At 52.0% G+C, this 20,533-nt stretch overlaps 12 protein-coding genes across 12 annotated transcripts in view; 6 read left to right on the top strand and 6 right to left on the bottom strand.

The window, feature by feature from the left end:
- The window catches only part of BU25DRAFT_389615 (uncharacterized protein), a gene marked incomplete at its 3' end in the record, with an annotated part of 6,737 nt that extends 6,215 nt beyond the window's left edge, over window positions 1-522 (top strand). The window contains exons 4-5 of the mRNA XM_033704526.1: window positions 9-154; window positions 267-522. Of these exons, the coding sequence (XP_033563612.1) occupies window positions 9-154; window positions 267-522 (402 nt within the window). The remainder of the gene's footprint in view (window positions 1-8; window positions 155-266) is intronic.
- Window positions 523-1,736: 1,214 nt separating this feature from the next.
- BU25DRAFT_457084 (uncharacterized protein) lies at window positions 1,737-2,791 on the top strand (the record flags this gene model as incomplete). The annotated part of the gene is made up of 2 exons (XM_033710085.1): window positions 1,737-1,964; window positions 2,111-2,791. 2 exons carry the CDS (start codon window positions 1,737-1,739, stop codon window positions 2,789-2,791), a joined length of 909 nt encoding a protein of 302 aa, XP_033563611.1.
- Window positions 2,792-3,610: 819 nt separating this feature from the next.
- BU25DRAFT_409306 (alpha/beta-hydrolase) lies at window positions 3,611-4,966 on the top strand. The gene has a single exon (XM_033706024.1). It carries the CDS (start codon window positions 3,883-3,885, stop codon window positions 4,876-4,878), a length of 996 nt encoding a protein of 331 aa, XP_033563610.1. The 5' UTR covers window positions 3,611-3,882; the 3' UTR covers window positions 4,879-4,966.
- Window positions 4,967-5,314: 348 nt separating this feature from the next.
- BU25DRAFT_465653 (galactose oxidase) lies at window positions 5,315-6,466 on the top strand (the record flags this gene model as incomplete). The annotated part of the gene is made up of 1 exon (XM_033710662.1): window positions 5,315-6,466. The coding sequence occupies exon 1, from the start codon at window positions 5,426-5,428 to the stop codon at window positions 6,464-6,466; it is 1,041 nt and encodes a 346-aa protein (XP_033563609.1). The 5' UTR covers window positions 5,315-5,425.
- An 87-nt stretch (window positions 6,467-6,553) lies between these two features.
- Window positions 6,554-8,140, bottom strand: BU25DRAFT_364630 (uncharacterized protein). The gene is made up of 2 exons (XM_033703795.1): window positions 7,552-8,140; window positions 6,554-7,498 (listed from the first exon to the last, which is right to left on the bottom strand). Exons 1-2 carry the CDS (start codon window positions 7,964-7,966, stop codon window positions 6,594-6,596), a joined length of 1,320 nt encoding a protein of 439 aa, XP_033563608.1. The 5' UTR covers window positions 7,967-8,140; the 3' UTR covers window positions 6,554-6,593.
- Window positions 8,141-9,616: 1,476 nt separating this feature from the next.
- On the bottom strand, window positions 9,617-10,096 carry BU25DRAFT_489983 (uncharacterized protein; the record flags this gene model as incomplete). The annotated part of the gene is made up of 2 exons (XM_033711463.1): window positions 9,617-9,984; window positions 10,035-10,096. The coding sequence occupies 2 exons, from the start codon at window positions 10,094-10,096 to the stop codon at window positions 9,651-9,653; spliced, it is 396 nt and encodes a 131-aa protein (XP_033563607.1). The 3' UTR covers window positions 9,617-9,650.
- A 1,200-nt stretch (window positions 10,097-11,296) lies between these two features.
- BU25DRAFT_409303 (FAD/NAD(P)-binding domain-containing protein) lies at window positions 11,297-12,850 on the top strand. Its single transcript, XM_033706023.1, has one exon. It carries the CDS (start codon window positions 11,479-11,481, stop codon window positions 12,808-12,810), a length of 1,332 nt encoding a protein of 443 aa, XP_033563606.1. The 5' UTR covers window positions 11,297-11,478; the 3' UTR covers window positions 12,811-12,850.
- Window positions 12,851-12,977: 127 nt separating this feature from the next.
- BU25DRAFT_430194 (MFS general substrate transporter) lies at window positions 12,978-14,649 on the bottom strand (the record flags this gene model as incomplete). The annotated part of the gene is made up of 3 exons (XM_033708592.1): window positions 12,978-13,814; window positions 13,868-14,362; window positions 14,416-14,649. 3 exons carry the CDS (start codon window positions 14,647-14,649, stop codon window positions 12,978-12,980), a joined length of 1,566 nt encoding a protein of 521 aa, XP_033563605.1.
- Window positions 14,650-15,965: 1,316 nt separating this feature from the next.
- BU25DRAFT_457077 (uncharacterized protein) lies at window positions 15,966-16,593 on the bottom strand (the record flags this gene model as incomplete). The annotated part of the gene is made up of 2 exons (XM_033710084.1): window positions 15,966-16,477; window positions 16,542-16,593. 2 exons carry the CDS (start codon window positions 16,591-16,593, stop codon window positions 15,966-15,968), a joined length of 564 nt encoding a protein of 187 aa, XP_033563604.1.
- Window positions 16,594-17,330: 737 nt separating this feature from the next.
- Window positions 17,331-18,519, bottom strand: BU25DRAFT_21688 (uncharacterized protein). The gene has a single exon (XM_033701264.1). It carries the CDS (start codon window positions 18,402-18,404, stop codon window positions 17,535-17,537), a length of 870 nt encoding a protein of 289 aa, XP_033563603.1. The 5' UTR covers window positions 18,405-18,519; the 3' UTR covers window positions 17,331-17,534.
- Window positions 18,520-18,869: 350 nt separating this feature from the next.
- Window positions 18,870-19,791, bottom strand: BU25DRAFT_465637 (uncharacterized protein; the record flags this gene model as incomplete). The annotated part of the gene is made up of 4 exons (XM_033710661.1): window positions 18,870-19,247; window positions 19,363-19,569; window positions 19,617-19,715; window positions 19,759-19,791. 4 exons carry the CDS (start codon window positions 19,789-19,791, stop codon window positions 19,023-19,025), a joined length of 564 nt encoding a protein of 187 aa, XP_033563602.1. The 3' UTR covers window positions 18,870-19,022.
- Window positions 19,792-20,144: 353 nt separating this feature from the next.
- The window catches only part of BU25DRAFT_457075 (uncharacterized protein), a gene marked incomplete at both ends in the record, with an annotated part of 612 nt that continues 223 nt past the window's right edge, over window positions 20,145-20,533 (top strand). Inside the window, one exon of the mRNA XM_033710083.1 lies at window positions 20,145-20,336. Within this exon, the coding sequence (XP_033563601.1) occupies window positions 20,145-20,336 (192 nt within the window). The remainder of the gene's footprint in view (window positions 20,337-20,533) is intronic.

Here is a 20,533-nt window from a genome sequence, read left to right as displayed (position 1 = left end):
TAGTCAAGATGCTGCTCGACAACGACGCCGACGTCAACGCGCAGGGCGGAGAGTACGGCAACGCACTGCAGGCAGCTTCACTTGAGGGCCACAAGGAGATCGTGAAAGTGCTGCTCAAGAAAGGTGCAGACAACAGCGTGCTAAAAAGATTTGAGTTACCGCCTCCACTCCCAGATTATCGGATGCAATTGATGTTGCTCGAGCAGGAAAATAAGAAGCGATTGCTGATGTCAAGAGCACCGGACAGTCACTCGGAACTTAAAGAGTGAAAACACGACTGCAAGTTTGAAACGACATGAAATCAAGATGCTGCTCGACAACGACGCTGACGTCAACGCGCAAAGTAGACGCTACAGCAACGCATTGCAGGCAGCTTCAGCTGGAGGCTATAAGCAGTTAGTCAATATGTTGGTTGCAGCGGGCACGAATGAACGCCAGCAAAAGGGCCTTGTAATATGGCCTGGGTATCTCTGTCTATGGCGTTTAGGGTTCTGGAATCATGACGCCAGAGGCACTTTTTGAATATTTCAAGTCCGTGTGTTCAAGAGGTATAAGGTAATGGGGAACGAAGTCATGCACGCGGTTTTAGATCTAGGTTATCATCAGCATGCGCCACTTGCACTGTGGAAGGTCCTACAGGGTAGGCATAGCGTTGCATTCATTATAACGAGCTTTGGGCGTGGACGACTATCGACGTGCGTAGCTGAGGTACCTCGTGCAAGGTCACATGTATCCTTAACCTTGTAATAGGCAAGCAAGAGTCTAATGGCTCCTCGCGCAGCAAGAAAAAGAAGAAGACAACCTTTTTTTGTTTTACAGATCTCATGTTGTATGGAAGGCTGTGTTCTTCTCCGCACTACGGAGCTCTCATCATGCTCGCTCCTACGCCAGAGTGATCTCTCGAGCCCTGGGAGATGATATCCATTCATCGCGATCTCTCCACAACCCTCCAAGTGCTTGAGGGTTTTCAAAATCGCCGATGGACAGGGGGTATTGTTGAAGAGTCGATTGATGACATTAACGAAACGATTGACAGTGCGGTCAACACAGTGGCGATTTGCATCGGATGCCGGTTTTCCCAAGGAGCAATGGCTATATGACCATGACAGATAAACGGCAGCTTCACAAACCTGCAAATGGGAAGCGTCGAAAGTCCGAAGTGCGAACTTGTCTGGCGATATAGTGTGTCTCTTCACCCAGGGACGCACCTTACGTCTCCACCACTTCCACTCTTTGTAACCTAAACACGCATACGTTGTGTCGTGCAGAATGGCGTCAGATCATTATCTTCCGGTCTCGGAAGGGTTAACTTAACTACTAGCAACTTGGTGCAACTCGTGATTGTCACCTCAAGGCTATAATCTCAACTCGCCTTTGCTATAGTCGTGATGTCCGCGATCGCGCAAATCAGAACTGTCGTAGTCATTGGGGCTTGACCTTCGGGTCTGTCAGCTGTGAAGGTCTTGGATGAAGAGAAGACATTTGACACGATCCGCGTGTTTGAGTGAAGAGATAGAGTTGGTGGGACCTGGTGCATCAGCCACCATCATTGGCGTTGCTTTGACAAACGCACGTACTGACTGTCTTCGGGCTACACGATGAGACTCCCGACACATTTAACTTAGCCTTGGTCTCACCGCAGCACAATCCAATCCCATTGCAATTACCTACTTTTGAATCTCCCGCGCCAGAAGACACAACATCTGGAATAGGCTTGTATCAATACTTCGACAGCAATGTCGGCGCCGCCGTCATGGAGTTTACCTACGCCGAAGATCAACTCAGCCCTCCCCGTGCGACCCTTCGGCCATACAAACCCCACTCGACCCTGGAAGATCGTCGCAGATTACCTGAAGGATATCTTCGCGAAACACCCTCATCGAGTTTCGTTCAATACCACCGACGAACGTGTGCGAAAGAACCCCGAGACCGGAAAATGGGACATGACCCTCCGCCAGTCAGACGTACGCTTCAAATCAAAGGCCACAACTACTAGTGGACCGAGACCTTCGATGCCGTAGTTGTCGCAACAGGCCACTACAGCGTGCCCTACATCCCCAAGATCCCCGGAATCGAGGAGTGATACAAGTGCTGGCCTGAACGCTTCCAGCATGCAAAGCATTTCCGTAGCCGGGACGCGTATGTTGACAAGTCTGTTGCTGTGGTCGGTGGCAGCGTGTCTGCTAGCGACTTCGTCCTCGACACGTACACGTCTGTCCGCGGCCCTTTGATTGTAGCGCAGTGCGGCGAGAATGCGAATTCGGCGCTTGATAATGTATGGAAGCTTCCTGCTGTGGGCAAGAAGCTCATGTTCTCGCGCTTTACGTTCGACAATGGTGGGACAGTTAAGTCCAGCGATGGGAGTAGGGTGTCCGGTGCTGACGTCGTCGTTGTGTACTTCGCTACGGATTACAGACTCTCATACCCTTTCCTCGAACCCGACCCCGTCACCTCGAGGAACAGGCTGGCGGGCTTCTACCAGCACGCATTCAACATCGCCAACCTCTCCCTCGCTGTCGTAGGCCAGATCCGCGCTGCCCTCTCGTTCCGCACATACGAGTACCAAGCCGTAGTCGTTGCCCGCGCAATCGTTGGTCGCGGCACGCTACCTGCCACAGCCGAGCAAAAAAAAAAGTGGGAAGAAGACAGAGTCAAGCGATTGGGTCCGACACATATCTCCTACACCATCGTGCCGGACTTTGAAGAGTACTTCAATACGCTGAGAGCGATTGCGGGACCGCCGGCTGAGAGGTCGGAAGCGTATGAATTGCCGAAGTGGGAGGATGAGTGAGCGAAGAAGGGGTGTAGGGTGTTGGTGTTGAAGGATGAGTATGTGAAGAGGATACAGGAGAAGGAGAGGTTGCTTGCGAAGCTGTAGGAGTCCCTCACACACCAATGAATGCCGCCAACACGACTAGCGCAGCACCTCGCAACCGCTGATACGTCTGAAGACCTCCAAAATTCGGTTTCCATGTTCAATTTATCCGCGGGTTTCTCGAGGGTACGAAAAGGAGTTACACCTTCGACCACCGACACCGATCCTGAAATTGTTACTGCTATCGCTGTCGTTGCCCATAAATGCTCCAATGTCTCGGTATCGCATCTTTGTGATATTGGTATTGCTGACATATGGGGAAAGGTGACTCGTGGTAGAACGCCTGACGAAAAGATTTCCTCTTTCCTCTCTTACGTAAGATGGACTTCGCAATCAAGAAGATGGGCTCTAATCAACCCGTTGCTCTGGCTCCCTTCCATCGCACAGCCGTATACGCTTTGAGCTGAAGGTGGGGATCTGGCCTGGTATCGTGGCTGGCTGATCGAAAGCCTGGGGTGTCGGCGTCTTGAGTACCTGATGCTGATGTCTGTCTAGTCCGCGCATAACCTCGACATTCATGAGGGCTTCAGCCAACACAAGACGAGAGCTCGTATCGTTGCAGAGTGAGTTCAGGTACAACCGAGGCAGTTGCACTTGCTAAAAAGTACGATTACTCCTTCCGTCGTAACATTTGCCTAATCCGTGAAGGGTCCAACTCTAGCGCGCGGAGCTCCACAGCTGAGCCTCCGGTCCCGCTCTAATACCCAATAAACCTCCACTATGACATACCTCACACCAAGACTTACTCGATTGTTACGGTCTTGGTGTTTTGCCAACAACCCCGCATCATCCGATGACCATGGTTGTAAGGAGTAGCTGCACCGCTGACATCTTACACACCGCTGTGAACAGCTGTCAACTCGCAACACCAACCAAAGCTGATCTTACACCCCATTGAAGAACACACCTGACCTGGACTGAAAACCGAGTACCCGACCGCGCTTATATAGCCTACAATTGCCCATACTGCAGGGTACAAAGCATCTACAGATCAACGACAGGACAACATGGACGTCTTTCAGAAGAAGACACTGAATACCTCGCGAGGGTACACATACACCTACTATGTAGCTGACGGCGACAAGTCACTACCAACACTCATCTTCCAACATGGCTGGCCCGACCATGCTGCAATATGGAAGGATGTCGCAACAGGCCTGCGCTCTACGAATCATCCCATGATCATCCCCGATCTCCTCGGATACGATGGTACAGACAAGCCAACTAATCCTGCCGAGTATGCATTCGACAAGATGACCAAGGACGTTATCGAGATCGCAGACGCTGAAGATGCACCAAAGGTGGTTTCCATTGGCCACGACTGGGGCTCCGGTCTTGCTTCACGCCTCTACAACCACTATCCTGATCGAGTCATCGGTCTGATCAACCTCAATGTGGCCTACATGCCTCCCACTGGCGACCACTTCGATCTCGACAAGTTCAACGCTGTCATCAAAGAGCACATGGGCGCAGCACTGTTCTCTTACTGGGGCGTGTTCGCGGCTGAAGATGGTCCCAAGCTCCTCTACGACAACCTTGAGCGCACATTTCGCGCCCAGCACGGCCAGGGCAAAACCATGGCCGAGCTCTTCACCGTCGAGGGCGCTATGAGGAACTATCTCATCAACGGTGGCCACGAGTACGAATTGCGCACATATGCTCAAGACCCAGCGTTCAAAAAGACATTCATTGACCGCATGACCCGGGACCGTTTCGATGGACCGCAGTGCTGGTACCGTGCTATGGTACAGAACGTTCAGTCAGCGAGCGACAAGGAGCTACCCACCGACAGGAAGGTAGTCAAGGTGCCTGCGCTGTACATTGGATGCCACGATGATCCTGTTTGTCGACCGGAGACTATGGCGCCGTACAAAGCGCAGCTACTGCCACACTTAGAGGAGGCGGAGATGATTGATGCGGCGCATTGGGTGTTGTATGAGGCGCCGGACGAGGTTGTGAAGAGGATTGAGCCATGGTTGAAGAAAACCTTCGGGAAGCAGTAAGGCGCTTGTAGAACGATAAGATATTCGTCGCGCACGAAGGCTCGTGTAGTTACGGACGAAAAACAGAGTTTCACATGGTATCCTAGGCACTGCCTAAGGGCACGTGCACTTACCTCTGAGCTGAGAGTTCCTGAACAAGAACATTATCGAACAACAACACAGATAGCAATACAAACGTTGATCACGGCCTCCAATCAACACTGCTCACGCAGTTACATCACATGTATCAAAGACCATTGCAGCGGACAAGTCTGATGGGTGACGATGCAAGTCCGTACTCAAACATCGGCTTTAGACAGAGTCTCCGGGTCAACGGCCGAGTCTGACATGCAGCATGGCTACACTTACGAGCTTGGCGACACTCACAATGCTTCTGAGCGTCGTCAATGGATGAGGCAGTGCACGAAACACTGATGATCAAGATAAACCACCAAGGCTAGGAAAGCTATAAGATGCAACGCATCTACTACGACAGAATCGACGCAACATCCACAAGAACATCATTGCATCATAGAAGCAGCAACAACACCATTCCTTGCCTCTCATAATGTACAAAATCACACCGGTCTTCTTTGTTCTCCTCTCATTAGTCACTACAACCCTATCACGTCCCAGTAAGAGTTCATCATGGAACCCACTCGCCTCCCTCCCCATCCCACGACAAGAACACACCACCGTCTACCTCCCACCCTCCACCATCGCCGTCCTCGGCGGCATTATCCCCACAAACGACACCAGCACATTACCAATCGCCACAACCTCTCTCGTCGAATTCTACTCTATTCCAAACAACACTTGGAGCACCTCCGTGCCTCTACCACGTGCAATGAACCACATCAATGCCGCCGTCGTAAACAGGTCGATCTACATCCTTGGCGGCCTCGCAGATCTAGGTGAGATGCAGCCAGCGTGGCGCGCGGTGCCGGACTCTTTCATCTATTCACCCGGCAGCGGCGCATGGACGAGTATTCCAGGCCTGCCGGTGGGAGAGGCGAGGGGTAGTGCGGCGGTGGGTGTGCACGATGGCAAGATCGTGCTTGCGGGCGGAATGAGTGATCTTGAGCTCTCTGGCAACGCAACCCAAAGTACCGTTTCCGTGGTCAGTATCTTTGATACGGAGAGGAGGGAGTGGGTGAAGTTGCCGAGTAAAGCAAGATATTTGCCTGAGGGAAGAGATCACGCAGGCGCTGCTGTTGTGGGCGGGAAGATGTTTGTCCTCGGCGGCCGGACCCAGGGGCAAGAGAATGTCAAGGACACTGTTTTTATTCTCGATCTGTGCAACCTCAACGCTGGTTGGTCAGTCAGCAAGGCAAGGATGCCCACGCCGAGGGGTGGTGTTGCGGCGGGCGTTGTAGGGGGGAAGGTGTACGTGTTTGGCGGCGAGGGGAATCGGGGTACGGAGAGTGGTGTGTTTGACCAGGTGGAAGTGTATGATAAGGTGAGGGATAGGTGGGAGAGTAAAGGAAGTATGAGGGTCCCAAGACATGGAACGTATGCTGTGGGTGTGGGGAGGAGGGTGTATGTGCCTGGGGGTGGGACGAGGCAGAGTGGTGCGCCTGTTGCTGACTTTGATGTGTTTGAGGCTTGAGTTAATGCCTGGAGATAACGAGGCCAGACTAGGAACGTCAGTGGGCCAGCAATAAATGTTGGAGCGAACCCTGTAATTTTAACATCGCTTTCATCTGTAGCTAGAGTACTGCCTTCGCATCCGACAGTCACTGCAACCTCTCCTTCCCCTCCCTGATAGCCTGTCCATAATCCCCCGCATTCGGCGTCCTCAAAATCGTATGCGTATGAAACTTCGCAGGCTCCTTATTCGCCAAAAATACCCCCGAATGATGGTCAAACTCAACCAGAATCACCGGACTCTGGATGCGGAAATAGTATGCATCATCATCGCCATAACCGCCAATCCAGCAAAAGTACGTCTCGTTGAAGTGCTGCTTGACTTGCTCAAGCCTGAGTGCCCGGGACTTGGTGGGGTGGTACAACAGGAATTCGTTGCAAGTGTCGAGAATGAGTTGCTGTTGCGAGGATGTGAGGTCCGAGGCGAGAACGCCTTCGTAAGGGACGATGCGATTGTCACGGAATGCGCCGCAGCGGTGGCGTTGGTCGTCGGGACCCCATGTGTCGGTGATGAGCTCGTCGCGCTGTGATTCATCATTGTTAGAGTTGCCATAGACCTGTTTCATGCCTGGATCTCGTAGGCTCTTGAAGACTTGGGCGGTGTTCTGTTGTTCGGGTTTCAGGCTTTGCATGAGTTTCAGGCCGAGTTTGCCTTCTTTGTGAAGGATCTCGGTGCCCTTCCACTCGCCGTCGTCGATGATGTTGGGTTCTGCGCCGGTGAATGAGGGGCTCAAGATGATCTGGTTGCCCTTGAAGAAGCATGCGATGTCGAGGTGGTGGCCATAGAGCAGCCAGCCCCATGGTGATGATGGTGATGATGAAGGTGTGCCGAAAATGAGGAAGTTGTATGAGTATTTGTTCATGATGTTGGGAAGCTTGACGACCTCGCCAAGGAAATGGTTGATACGCATTGCGGAAAGAGCTTTGTGGTACCCTTCTGGCGATAGCGAGGCTTCCACTACCTTCAGTATGGACTGTGTGATTGACTCAGGGACTGTATCCAGTTAGCGTCCAGTTCCTTGAAATATATTGGGAATATGTTCTCACCCTCCTCAAGTCGGATTCCAAAAGGCCGTAGCAAGAACTCAGGGTTGCTCCATGCTCTCCACTCCCTCGCATTCATCGGGTATGATAGCTTCTTCTTCTGCTCCTCACTCAATTCACCAAACAATCCCTCGATTTTCTTTACAACGTTTTCTGTGTCGAAGCCTTCATCTCTTGCCTCGAACAAGCCTTCTCTTATCTTTCCATCATTAGTCACGCCTTTGTATGGCTCGGCGAGCAGCTTTTCCCAGACTTTGGTCAGATCGTACAACCACGGTGGTCTACGGTTGTCTTGCATGTCTTTTGCATATTCGTAGACAGTCTGCTTAGCAGCTGTTGTAAAACGAGGTGTGCTCAGATCATGGAGATGTTGTCGGAAAGCAACAGATGCCTCATCGAATGAGTTTCTTCTCGCCATATTTGATGGCTGATGATAGCTATAGGAGCGTCGAACTGATGATGCCTCTGGCTTGGAAGAAGTTGGAAAGCGCAGTCGATAGGCCGTGTAGTAGCCGCAATCCACAAGCTGGTGCCTTCCTTTACGTCCCAGATGAAATAGTACGGCGTCGAATCTGATCCCGAGTCTGCTGATCGTGATGTTCTTCGATACTCCAGATGAATCGCGTGTTCGATGTTGCGGCTGAGCACGGCCGGATGAAAGCTTTTCCCCGTTCAATGACCGCGGTATGTGGCGTGACCCCACTTGTTCACTCGATCTTAAAGAGTATTAATTGGTGACTTCTTCCTCAGGAACTGCTGCGCGAAACGACCTTCCTTCAGTATAAGAGTGGTGACGGTCGACGCGTCTTAAGGTACCCCACAAACAGCTTCATTTGTTAGCGCGGGGCATTCTGGACCCCGCAGGATCGACTTCGGCTGGATCACGGCCGCAGAAGTACTTCCGTACAACTAACATCTCGAGATATTTGTACAAACATTGGCACACCAAACACACGATACAGATGTCGAATGAGCAGATTAACATGTCACCCGTTGATCGTTGTACGATACAGTCGACCGAGCCACTTTACGCCTTGATAAAGATTGAATAATGGTGATCTTCCACACTCAAATGGGTCCAAATATGTGTGCAAATACAGTTGCATGTAATTTATGAATATCTATGGGCCGGCTTGTCACGAGGTACTCGGACATACTGTCTAGTACAAACCCGTTGCGCTCCCAATTCGCAGCATCATCCACATCCCCTTCGCCAGTGTACTTGGCCTGCTTGAGGTAAATGCAGATGGGCCTCTGTCGCAGCACCTCATCATACATCGCATCGTTAACACACTTTGTGCCCATGATGTACCCGGGCACCCTGACCTCCTCAACCCAAGCCATCATTGCTTTGAGCACGTCATGTTCATCATCCTCGAAACCAGGGACACTGTAGACATCATCTGCAAGAGCAGCCTGTTGGTTGCCACCGGCAAAGTACCACGGAGCGGTCATGCTGGCCTGTGTGTCAGAGCAGTGCCTCATGCCAGGTACAAGGAAGTACTTGGAGAACTCGTCAACGTAGACGCCTTGCAGCTTCAAGGCTCGAGTGAGATGGTCGTAGAAGTAAGGAGTCGAGCAGGTGGGGATGAGCGGATCGGCCGTACCATGGTATGAAAGGATCTTGCTACCTTGGCGTGGAAACGGGACAGGTCAAATCCTACAGTTACGTTTTCCGGATTGATGGCATCTGACAGAGTGATAATCTCGTCGTTGTAGTCGGTGAAGTTCCAGCCAGGTTCCTTACCGAGAAAGTATTGTACATATTGCGTGCCGAGCGAGTTGGGTGCGTTGCTGGAAAAGAACACAGGCTGACCTTCGCTGCCGAGCCAGAAGGATGGGAAGGTGAAGGTGTTGCCGCCAACGTAATCGCTGAAGATATTATTGAAAGTATCGAGCTGCAGTCCTGTGAAGCAAGATGTGATATTGGCGGTACTGTTGGACCCACAGAGGAGTGCTGTGGGCTGGAAGTTGCATCCGAAAGGGCACGAGATGATGTTGTCAACAACACCATCTTGAGGATCGCACTGCTTCATGATCTCTACGTTCAATGCCGAAAACAGTACAGCTGGAATGTGGTAATCTGCGGTAGTGGAGAGGTTTTACAGTGCAATGCGCACAGTCCACGGCTGAAGGTGGTTTGCCCACCATGCAGGAGCACCAGCGACGATACCACCGAAGTCCTCGGGGTAGAACTTTGCCTCCTTCAGACCTTGACAACCGCCAGTAGAGCATCCGAAGTAGTAGCTCTGTGTCGCGTTCAGCTTGTAGTACGCTGCAGTGATCTCCTTTCTAACGACGGACCCGTGCATGGCTAGGTGGCCCCAGTTCTCAACACGACTAGGCTGGCTGTACGCCCAGGTGCTGTTGCCGGTAGTAGGAGTTGTGTCCGGTGTCAGTCGAGATGGTAGCAAAGTCGTAACGCACACCGGCAGCCTGAAGTTCGTTAGTTGTTATTGAGCCTGGAGACCTTCAACAATACCTACCATGTCAACGTAGCTGATGCCTCCTCCAAAGCCACCGTTTCCGACAGCCAGGAACCTGCCATTCCATTCTTCGGGAAGAAAGATGCCAAATCCGAACGTAGTGTTGCCGACTGACTTGACCTGGATAGACGCAGCGCACAAAGCTGGCAGATTGGGTGGGCTATTAGGGTAGGCAGTATCACTCTTGGGCACCTCGAATGTTGCAATCACTGTGACGGGATATGCGAAATTGACACTGGCACCCTCAGACAATGCAGCTTGGATCGCGCTCGGCGTACATGTGTAGTTTAGCGCCTGTACAGCTCCAACGAGCGCAGCGCTACTGAGCAATGTTTGCCTTATCTTGCTGAACTGAACACACTTGCAAAGACAACGACTGATATGAGAGAGATGGGGAAACGAAGATTCCTGATCTGCAAAACATCTTCCCTCACATGCTTTAACATCGTGAGGCCTGAAGACCCTTGGTGCAGCTGGTTACACCGGAGTGGGAGGGCAAAAGCCCCAACCATCCCTTGTGTACTTTCATGGAACTCAACCTCTTGTAACTAAACCCTTGCATTACCAGAGGAGCTACTGCACCTCTCGTCCTCTATAGTCTCAGACTCACATAGGACGTTAAACCAATCAATCAATTAGTCACCAAAGCGGAGGATCGATAGGTTCACAGTCGTCTTGGGCCTGCAACTGGCTGACCTTCATTCGCAGCTCCTTTTTGCGGCATGGAATTTGCTGGTCCACGGTCCACCCTGTGGAGCAAATTCATCTTTCCCCTACATGACGTACAGGAACCTGGTTGTACGAAGCTTGACTCGCGCCGTGCCGCTGTCAAAACAGAGTGCCTAGCGGCTTCATCCGCTCGTGTTGATGGGGTACGCGTGTTCATATAACTGCTAAAGGTCGCACTGAACACGATGATGATGATCTTGACGAAGACGACATCGCCGCAGGTGATGGCCGATGGGTGAGTGAGATGAATGCAGGAACGGCAGGGCGTATTACCAGCAATTCCCCGTTAGTGGCAAAAACGAGCCAATAGCATCCTCGCCCGGGCCACCTCTCTTGAACTTCAGGTCCTCCGAGGTCGGTGCCCATAGTCACGAGAAGGTCACGTTTCAGCTCAGCGACCTTACCCAATCAAAGGTTGCTTACGTCTTCAACCGCGGAACTGGAAGCGGTTAAGCATTCTTCCAGACCTCGGTGGTAGATTGACCACCGGAGGAAAAGAGCTTCAAGGAACCTGGAGTAATTGTGGATGCCTATGAAGTCGTCGTAGAGATATAGAAGTCATTGAATGCCTGTTCTGAGTCAAATTGAACATATCAACAATTTTCAAGCGCTCCACAACTGTAACGACCCGCCTTAAGCTTCAACCTTCCCCGCCAAAGCTTGGAACGAAGCTCCGAATATCAACACCAAACCCACCAGACAATAGTAGGGCCAAATGGCAGAGAATCTGAGGATAGCAATCATTGGCGCAGGCATGGGCGGCCTTGCCACAGCCCTCTCCCTTGCAAAAGCCGGCCACAAGAACATTACAGTCTACGAGCACGCCTCAACCCTCGGCTTCGTAGGCGCAGGCATTCAGCTGGCACCCAACATGGCCACCATCCTCGACAACTTGGGTGTCTGGAAACAAATCGCCGCCGAAGCCGTCCAATGCGCAAACACATCCATCCGCGAAGGCGCCTCTGACAAAGAACTCGGCTACGTCGACCTAGGCTATGTCAAGGAGAAGTACGGATACCCACACATGGTCGGCCACCGCGCATCGCTCGCAGGCGGACTATACGAAGGCTGCCAGAAAGAGAGCGGTGTTACATTCAAGTTCAGCAACACCATCACAGACGCCCGTTTCGGCGCAAAACCCACTTTCAAGGTCACAAACAACAAAACCGGCGAGACAGAGTCCGTAGAATGCGACATCCTGCTCGGCTGCGACGGCGTCAAGAGCAACACACGCGTCGCCATGTTGAAAGAGCTCGGCGAGACAGCGACGGTCAAGGACTCAGGCCAGGCAGCGTACCGTATCATGCTGACGCGCGAGCAAATGTCGCCCTACCCCGAGCTTCTCAAGCTCATTGACAGCGACACGGTGACGCGCTGGATTGGCGAGAAGAAACACATCATCGCCTACTCGATTCACAAGAAGCAAATTTACAACCTGTCCACTGCACAGCCAGACGTTAACTTTGCTGGTGCGCCGGATGCGCAGTACACGACGAAGGGTAGCAAGAGCGCGATGTTGGATGTATACAAGGATTTCTGCCCGATGATTCAGGACATGCTGAATCTGGTACCAGAGGGCGAGGTTGTGGAGTGGAAGTTGAGAGTCCACGATCCGCTCCCGACGTGGGTTAGTGGTAGTATGGCGCTGGTAGGTGATGCGTGCCATCCTACGCTGCCGCACATGGCGCAAGGTGCGGCGCAGGCGATTGAAGACGGTGCTGTGCTTGGTGTTGTGCTTGCACCCTCAAGGCTTGGGGAAGCAAGCCCAGAGACCATCAACAAGGCGCTGAAGTTGTATGAGAAGCTGAGGAAGCCAAGGGCAGAGGCACTTGTCGAGCTCGCTGCCGAGAGCGGGCGGAACATGCATCTTGGTGCTGGTAAAGCGAAGGAGGAGCGAGACAAGCAGTTTGCCGCACTCAAGTTGGGGGGTGGCAAGGTTCCCGACAAGTGGGCGGATGCAGATGTCCAGGCCATGGTCTACGGGACTAATGTGGTCAAGCAGGCTGAAGTGCTGTGTCAGGAGGAAGGCCTAGTGGCGAAGCTATAAGCGATCTGTTGACAGAGGGTTGGAGTTGTATATATCATATTCTGCACATTACGAAGCGATTCCATTGAGTTTCAAATATGTCATTGCATGGTTGTGTTGGAACTGAGTCCGGTCATGGATTACAAGCAGGTATAAGTTTTGCTGTGTAAGTCGGTCGTTGCTTAAATCTACAATCTGTTGCTCATGTTGCCGTGGAGCGCCTTCCCCTTCCAGTGGCAGAAGGCGACAGGAATCAGGGAACCCACGACCAACATCGCAACCACGACACCAGCACTAGGCGCTAGCCCTACGTTGGTGAACATGTCAGGGAACCAGAAAGGTCCGATGAAACCCCATGTCTGCCTCACAAGCGTGATGAACACACCGATACTGCCCGCCTCGTCAGGGTAGCAATCAATGGCGTATGTGATCAGCACCGTGGTTACGATCTGGTTGCCTGCCGCAGCGATACTGGCACCGATGATAGGCGTGACGTTCCAGTGGCCCTCAGGAGCCTGTTCAACGCGGATCAGGAAGACTACCAGACCGCAGATCGCGAGCAAGATGCCAAAGTAGCTCAGCCACAATCTGAACTCGGGTGCAGGCTTCCTCGGAGCAGTCTTCCTCGCACGAGCACGCATCCACATGTCACTCGAGTGACCACCAATCTGTTCACCGATGATGGAGCCGACGATGAGGCCGAGGAACTGGAGGCCAAGCTGCTTGGAGTTGAAATGGAATTTCTCCCCAAACAGCTGTGGGATCTCGACGGTTGTAAGGACAGAGGCAAAGAGAAAGACCATTGCGTAGGCGCAGGCAGGGATCATGACGCAAGGGTACTTGGCCAGTCGCAGAGGCGAAATGAATTCCATAGCGGTGATAGGTGTGGGGTCGATACGGCGAAACTTGAGGTATGACTCCTTGAAAGCTGCAAAGCCAGACACGGCATGCTCGGCGTTGTCATGACGGATGAAGCGTGTCTCAGGACCGAAGAGAGAGTAGAGGACTAGTTGGACACCGTTGATCTACGGTGTAATGTTAGCATACTGGTCTTCAACATAAGACATAGAACACTCACAATTGCCAGAATCCAGTAAATCCATCGGTAGCCCTCATAGTATGTGACGAATCCGAAAATGAACGGTGCAAGTGGTATGCCGAGCGTGATCATGACAGTCCACACACCCATGTACCTCGCTCTCTCTTTCTTGAAGAAAGTCTCGACAACAACTGCACTACCAATAGCGTTCGGTGGCGAGATGAAGAAGGCCTGAAGAGCACGGCAAGCAGCCATGGATGCATAAGTAGTACTCTTTGCACAGCCGATGTTGAATGCCAGACTGCCAATCAGGGATATGATGAAGATGGGTCTACGACCATAGCGCGTGGAGAGCGGTCTCCAAAACAACGGTGCACCTCCAAGAATGGCGATTTGTAGTGATGTCAGGTACGATGTTTTCTGCAAGCTAACACCAAGGTCTTCTGCAATGTTCTCGTATGCTGGGATAATGGCTGAGGCTGCAAATGCACCCATGCACGCATGGATTGCCACGAAGATGAGATTTAGGACTTTCTGTGCGGTCACGTTAGCACCCAGTGACAACCTCTTATTTTTTGGAGCCCTACCTTCCAGGTTGGCCAGTTGTATGGGTCTGCATCACCCATGGTAGGCATGGGATCGAGTTCCAGCGTGCCATGTCTCTGAAGCAGATACTGACGGTGCTCTTCTGAGAGATGAGAGGCCTCAACAGGGTCGAGATAGGTTCCATGAGTGTTGGCGTGCTCGAGGTCCTCGTTGTGTTGAGTGGCGTCAGAGACGAACTCCTTGTCGTTCGAGATGCGTTCAGTTGCAGTGGCCATGATCGTCCAATGCCTGGCACGAGGTGCGAATGGCAGGAGAGGATGGTTCGATGAAGATCGAAGTGACAGCACCGCCGCCCTCTTGTACCGATTTTCTGGAGTCCACGGGGTAACAGAGTGGCCGTGGAGTCCCCAGATGGTGATAGCGCGGCCCATGGGGTTTGGGACAGGGATAGTTGTGGGTTTTCGTCACGATGGCATCGCTAGGCTTTGCAATCTCGCCAACCAACCCAGACAAAGATAACGGCAGCCACGTACGGTAGTGGTCGCTGGGCCATGCTTATTTGTTGGATCCACGTTGCTTTACAGGCGGACTCCTGAGTGGGTCGCGGGAGACTGGCAATAAGATTCGGCACTTGACCGTTGACACAGTGGCTATCGTTTCTGTTGTGATTGATCAGCAGAGTATATGAACTCCACAGGTCGCGGAAATGCACAACAACAGCTTCAGAACACGTTGAACGTTGTGGCGGCCGTAAACGCCTTTCCGCACACCAAGCTTTTCGGTGAAGCTTGGGTTTGCGGCTCTGACCTCATCCGCGAACGCCAGGGTCACTTGCTCGGCGCAACTCAGCCGACGCGTCGGTTTCATTCAGTCGGCAACAATTTTGAAGCCGTGTCTTCTTTGTCCAAGTGATCTCCATATTTCGCATTGGTCAGAATGCGTACGCCACAGATTTCACGCGCGTCGAGACCACGGGGCTTGCCGGCGGGGGCGAATGTGCGCGTGGATGGCTTACTCGAATAAGTACAGCCAAAGAGATGTTCGAAAGACACTGGAAGTTCGGGTTCCGAGAGCAGGAGTTGCAGGCAGATGCTCGATGGTTCGTGCTAGACATTGCTAGGGTAGATGTTGTTCATTCCCGCGAGATGGTCGACGCAGGCCAGCACTTCCATGGGTGCAGGATGGCCTTGCTGATACGAAATCGGTCGTAGATGTCGCGAAGAAAAAAGTGGAATTGAACACCTTCAGCAGGAAGTGGAGCTTGTTCGATGTACGAAGTTGTACATGTGAAGAAGGACAGGGCGGGCAGGTGCGAGGGAACGATGCTGACATAGCTAGCGTCTCGCGCTCACGACGCGCTAACACTTATATCCACCACAACCATCGCAAAGGCTAACGATGAATATATCCCTGAGAGGTAAAATGACCCTCCATTATTGCCATCGAGTATACTATGTGTAGACCATGTCAATTGCCGCAGCTAGAGACCTTTGTCGTCCCTGAGGATCCCTCGCCACTCTCAAGCAGTGCGATAGCGAACAACTCGTTGGTTCTGTGACGATCGCGCGTAATCCCATCTTTGTCCCATAAATTACTTCCATACGCCGAGTCTTGAAAATCTTGAGCTAGATCGTCGACCGCAGTCTTGCATGTCGAACAGAACAGCGTCGAAATCATTTGCAAATGGTTCACTCAAATAGGGAGGGGCATTGTAGGGCGCAAGAGCGTCCAAGAGGTGCGCTGTGCTCGGATCTGCAGTAGGCTGGTAAGCATCGTGACCGATGCCAATGTCGTTCCGGCTTATGGCTTGAGCAATTTGCTCATCAAGAGCGCGGACCACCGGTGGTGTGTTGTGGTTTAAAGGTTCCGCCCCTTCGAATCGCGAATAAGTGTACAGTTGGAACAGTCGGAGCTGTTGTTTGCGCACTATTTCGATCGTTGAGCTTATGATCCTCTCCACGTAGGGAAAGTCGCGCTCGATCAGCGTTTCGAGCTCCATGCGGACGGCGCCAGGGAGTCGTTCACGTAGGAATGCTTCATATCGGGCTAGTTCGTCATTGTTGCTTCCTAGTCGAAAGCCTTGCTCCCAGTTGGAATCAACATCTGGAAATGTGTCAGCCTCCGCTGTGTTTCACAACACCATAGAGTAGAGATCGTGAGTACTTACATGGCGATGGTATCATGTCCTCACTGTCATTCGGGAATAAGATCTGGTACATCTCCTTCCACTTCTGTTCTTCTGTAGGTTCGGGCGTACGCCTTTTCCTGCTGCGTAGAGCCGTTTCTTGACTTTTGTCCAGGCCTTTTGGTGGATGAACTGTTGACTTCTCGCAAGGCACATCCGCTCTCTGATGTGCATAGAGATCTGCTTCCGATTGAAACTCGGTGCAGCAACGCGAGCAGTGTATGTTTTGACGATGATGTCGAAAACAGTGCTCCCTGTTTACAATAAACCAGATATCGTACAAGCCACTGTTCCTGTATGCATTTACTTCACGCGACGCACTTTTCCCCACCCCGGACCGACACACGATCGTCGCCCACGATGTTGCTCAGGACTTTTCTGAAAGTATGGGCAGGCAAACCTTTTTGGCATACGCTCTTCGCTAATGTTGGGCTTCGGCCTGCTACGTTTCCTCGGCGCTTCTTCGTTTTCGCTAGGAGCTTCATCTCCATCATTCGATTGCTTTCGTCGCTTCCCCCTTTGTTTCGCGAACTAGCTTTGAGTAACTCCCTCTTTTCCCATTGCTGAAGAGCTTGACTGCCTTGACCCTTGAGAAGAGGTCTCCTGGTCGGATGGCGGCGGCGAAGAGCTATCGGCAGTGTTCATACTGGATCCCGACATGGATGACCATACCTCGGAGTCTTCGTTGTCGCTCGAATCCTCTTCGTTGCTTGAGGTTTCGCTTTCGCTCGAACTTTCGCTCAACGCCTCCGTACACAGCATGGTGTTGAAGTGTGTCAACAGTCTGTTCAGGAGCGTTGCTTTATCCTTTCTGAGCCTCTTTTCGTCTATCTCCTGAGCTGGATACACCGCGCTCCCGCTCTGTAGTACGACAATGTGAGAAGGTATAACATGATAGGCTCCGGATTCTGTGCGCCCCCCTTGTTTCTGCCGTTCGAGAGAAGTGCCGAGCGAGATCTGGTCGCTTTCCTGCGACTAAGGTAGATAGCTGTCCCCTGGGGATTGCCATTGGATGAGCGACGGACTGAAGGAAGATTCATATCCATAATCAGCTGCTCGAGATAAAGCCTCGGTTTGGTCTTGCGTGCCTAGGTACGGCGCTGCCATGCCTGAGATGTCGAAGCTGCCCAAAGGTCGAGGTGGGAGGGGGACAACTAGCGACTGAGGCGCTTGGTGCAGTACATTCTGGTACGGTGGATTTCGTACACCAGGAAGCATCGAAGTATGATATTGTATGGTGTTTACGACACCAGGATGATTAGGCCAGTCTCCAATGGGCGGCTTGAAAAGAACTCTTTGATGGTAGCCCTCACATTGCCTCTTCGATTTGACGCAGTTTGTGCAGGTCGGTCTTTCTTCTCCACATTTGATTCTTCTCTTACGGCACGTCAAACATCCCGTCTTAGTTCGCTTGCGCATTTTTATAGCCGATCTTTGCAACGAAGTTGTCGTTGCCAATGATTGATGTTGATCGTGATGAAGTTCTAGTGTCTGCATAGCGATGTTGGAAGTCTCGCCTGTCATTTGAGGCATGGATATCGGTAGAGGCGGAGGAGGCGACGGAGTTGACATCGTCGTTGCTGGAGCCAACAGAATCAGGTGTTCGTGCATTAGCCTATTGGTCTGCTGGAAATTGTATGAAGCTTCTTGAACCGGACGATATAGAGAAGGGCGATCTCCTATATCCGGTGCCTTGGCCAGAGTCGGTGGATCCGGGAGTAATGCTATACCGGCGTTCAATAGAATGCCGAGGTCATCGGATTGCTTCCAGTGAGCTGAAGATTGCGCTTTTCCTGTCGAGGTCGCATCTGAACCCTGTTCCCAGATTGAATTCACAAGCTCCATCCTTACGTAGCAGGCAGCTGATTCCTGACTACCGATTCGAGGGTGTAGCTACAGCGGCTGGGAGGCAAGAAAATGGAATGCCAGCTCGAAGAAACAGTTAGAGTATTGATGAATCAGATATCACATATAATACAAGGGCTCTTCCATGGGAGAATGAGCGATGAGTATGCCTAAGGGGTTTTGCGCAATTGCGACGAAGCGCATGAGGCTGAAGTGCGCCACGCTGCAGCCGGGGCAGCCTGGCAAATCGACGACTTACGCCCGCCATACTCAACAGGATAATCAATCCCTTCGCGTGTACGTTGTCGGCGGTAGGTCTTCATTAGGCTCAAATGCTCCTGCTTTCTGCAGCTCAATAGATCTTCGATTCTCTGGGTGAGAAAGGACGTTAACATTGTATGGCGTCACCACGCATCGCAATCCAGGTTGTGAGGCACTGAAAGTGCGAAAAGTATGTTCAATAAGGTAAAAGTATCAACAAAAAACCTCGACACCACACGCACCTTTCCAACACGAACATCAACATCAACACCACCAACACCACGCTTCAACGCTTCAACGCTCACGTCCCGCGTGGACCCTCCAATATGCAGCACTTCATCGACCCACACAATCGCTCTAAAGGTTGTACTTCGACTTAAGGTTCCTCCACCAATCCCTCGCCATCCACGCATCAAACTGGGTGGTCTCAGCCGCACTACTCGCCATCATAATAAAATTGGTAACACCGCTAGAAGTCCAGTCATAGAGGTCATCCAGCGCAAACGTATGTCTAACCTCATGCAGATAAATATGGATATTCTTCGCATCAACATTCTGCATAAAGTACTCCTGCACAACACGCTGGTTTCAGTCACCTTCCGCACCACCACCAAAGCCGGGGTCAGCCAGAGCGAGTTATCATAGTGGCGGCAGCACCGGCCTTGCAACCAGCATAATATCCGTCCTGGTGGAAGACCCTCCTGCAAGATTCAGCGCACTGTGGGATCCCGTCGCCGTCGATGTCGGCGTAGACCTGGATCTTACTGACGTCGCCCTGGAGGATGTTCTTGTTTTCGACGGCCCAGCCGACGACACTAACATCGACAGTCTGGTACGGGAAGCCTTCGAAGCCAGCCAAGACCGAGATCCACTTGTTGTACTGCTTCTTGAGCGCGGCCTCGATCTTGGTGCGTTGAGCGGCGGTGACAGTCGCGTCGCTTCCCAGCGCACGTAGTAGTTGATCTTGCCATTGCCTGTCACGACTTGGTCGTAGCCGTAGTTCTTGAAGCCGAGCGCGTTGGAGTAAGTTTCGAGTTCGTGCTTCCAGACCTGCTAGAGTCCGGTCTTGAGGGTAGAGATAGCGAGTGTGGACTTCACCTTCACAATTGTTGATGATGCTGTTCATGGTGATACGGTCCTTGAAGAGAATGACAGGTGCAGGCACCAGAGTTATAGAGAACGAATAGAAAGATCCAACGGAAGAACCAAATGAAAGACGAAAGGTGAAGTAGCATTCTCGATATTGCGGTGTCTCTTACCACTTTATACAGACTTTGATCGGCAAGCGCTGTTTTACTCTCAGAAAACCGACGTTACCGTCCTTTTCCCGTCGCACCATCCCACCAATACCATACGCTATGTTGACGAAGAAGAGATCTCAGGCTCCGATGTCGGTAGGTATCACTATGACCGCTGTCACAAGGCAGACTCAGGCCTCGGTGATTGGCTAGAAGCCGTTCGACACTCGAGAGACTCACGATGGCGCAACTATCTCCGGGATTACGTAAGTTGGGTAGAGCCTTCGGTCGAGTCTTGCGAAACCTGGAAGTGTACATGCGCTGGATCCGCAGACTCGAAGTTCACATCAAAGACGAGTTTGCCGAGAACTGGATGCCTATGTCTGGGTATGGGTGGTCGAGGAAGGCCTATGACTGGTATGGGGCGGATGAGGTACGCGGGTGGCGCAGAGAATTTGGGATACCTGAAAAGGTAGAGGTGTACCTTTTGTTGCGCAGGAAGAGGCACCTCTGCCGAGCCGCGAAGGGTCGACGACGACGACGAAGACGAAGAAGAAGAAGAAGAAGAAGAAGAAGAAGAAGAAGAAGAAGAAGAAGAAGAAGAAGAAGAAGAAGAAGAAGAAGAAGAAG

Source organism: Macroventuria anomochaeta (genome assembly GCF_010093625.1).
Source record: "Macroventuria anomochaeta strain CBS 525.71 unplaced genomic scaffold BU25scaffold_10, whole genome shotgun sequence".
NCBI lineage: Eukaryota > Fungi > Ascomycota > Dothideomycetes > Pleosporales > Didymellaceae > Macroventuria > Macroventuria anomochaeta.
This window is presented reverse-complemented; position numbering and strand designations above follow the sequence as displayed.

Coding starts and splice junctions, on each gene's coding strand:
- BU25DRAFT_409306 (XM_033706024.1), top strand. CDS start 3,883: ATGGACGTCTTTCAGAAGAAGACACTGAATACCTCGCGAGGGTACACA.
- BU25DRAFT_364630 (XM_033703795.1), bottom strand. CDS start 7,966: ATGGCGAGAAGAAACTCATTCGATGAGGCATCTGTTGCTTTCCGACAA. Junction 7,499..7,551: donor TGGAATCCGACTTGAGGAGG/GTGAGAACATAT, acceptor AACTGGATACAG/TCCCTGAGTCAATCACACAG.
- BU25DRAFT_409303 (XM_033706023.1), top strand. CDS start 11,479: ATGGCAGAGAATCTGAGGATAGCAATCATTGGCGCAGGCATGGGCGGC.
- BU25DRAFT_21688 (XM_033701264.1), bottom strand. CDS start 18,404: ATGGAGCTTGTGAATTCAATCTGGGAACAGGGTTCAGATGCGACCTCG.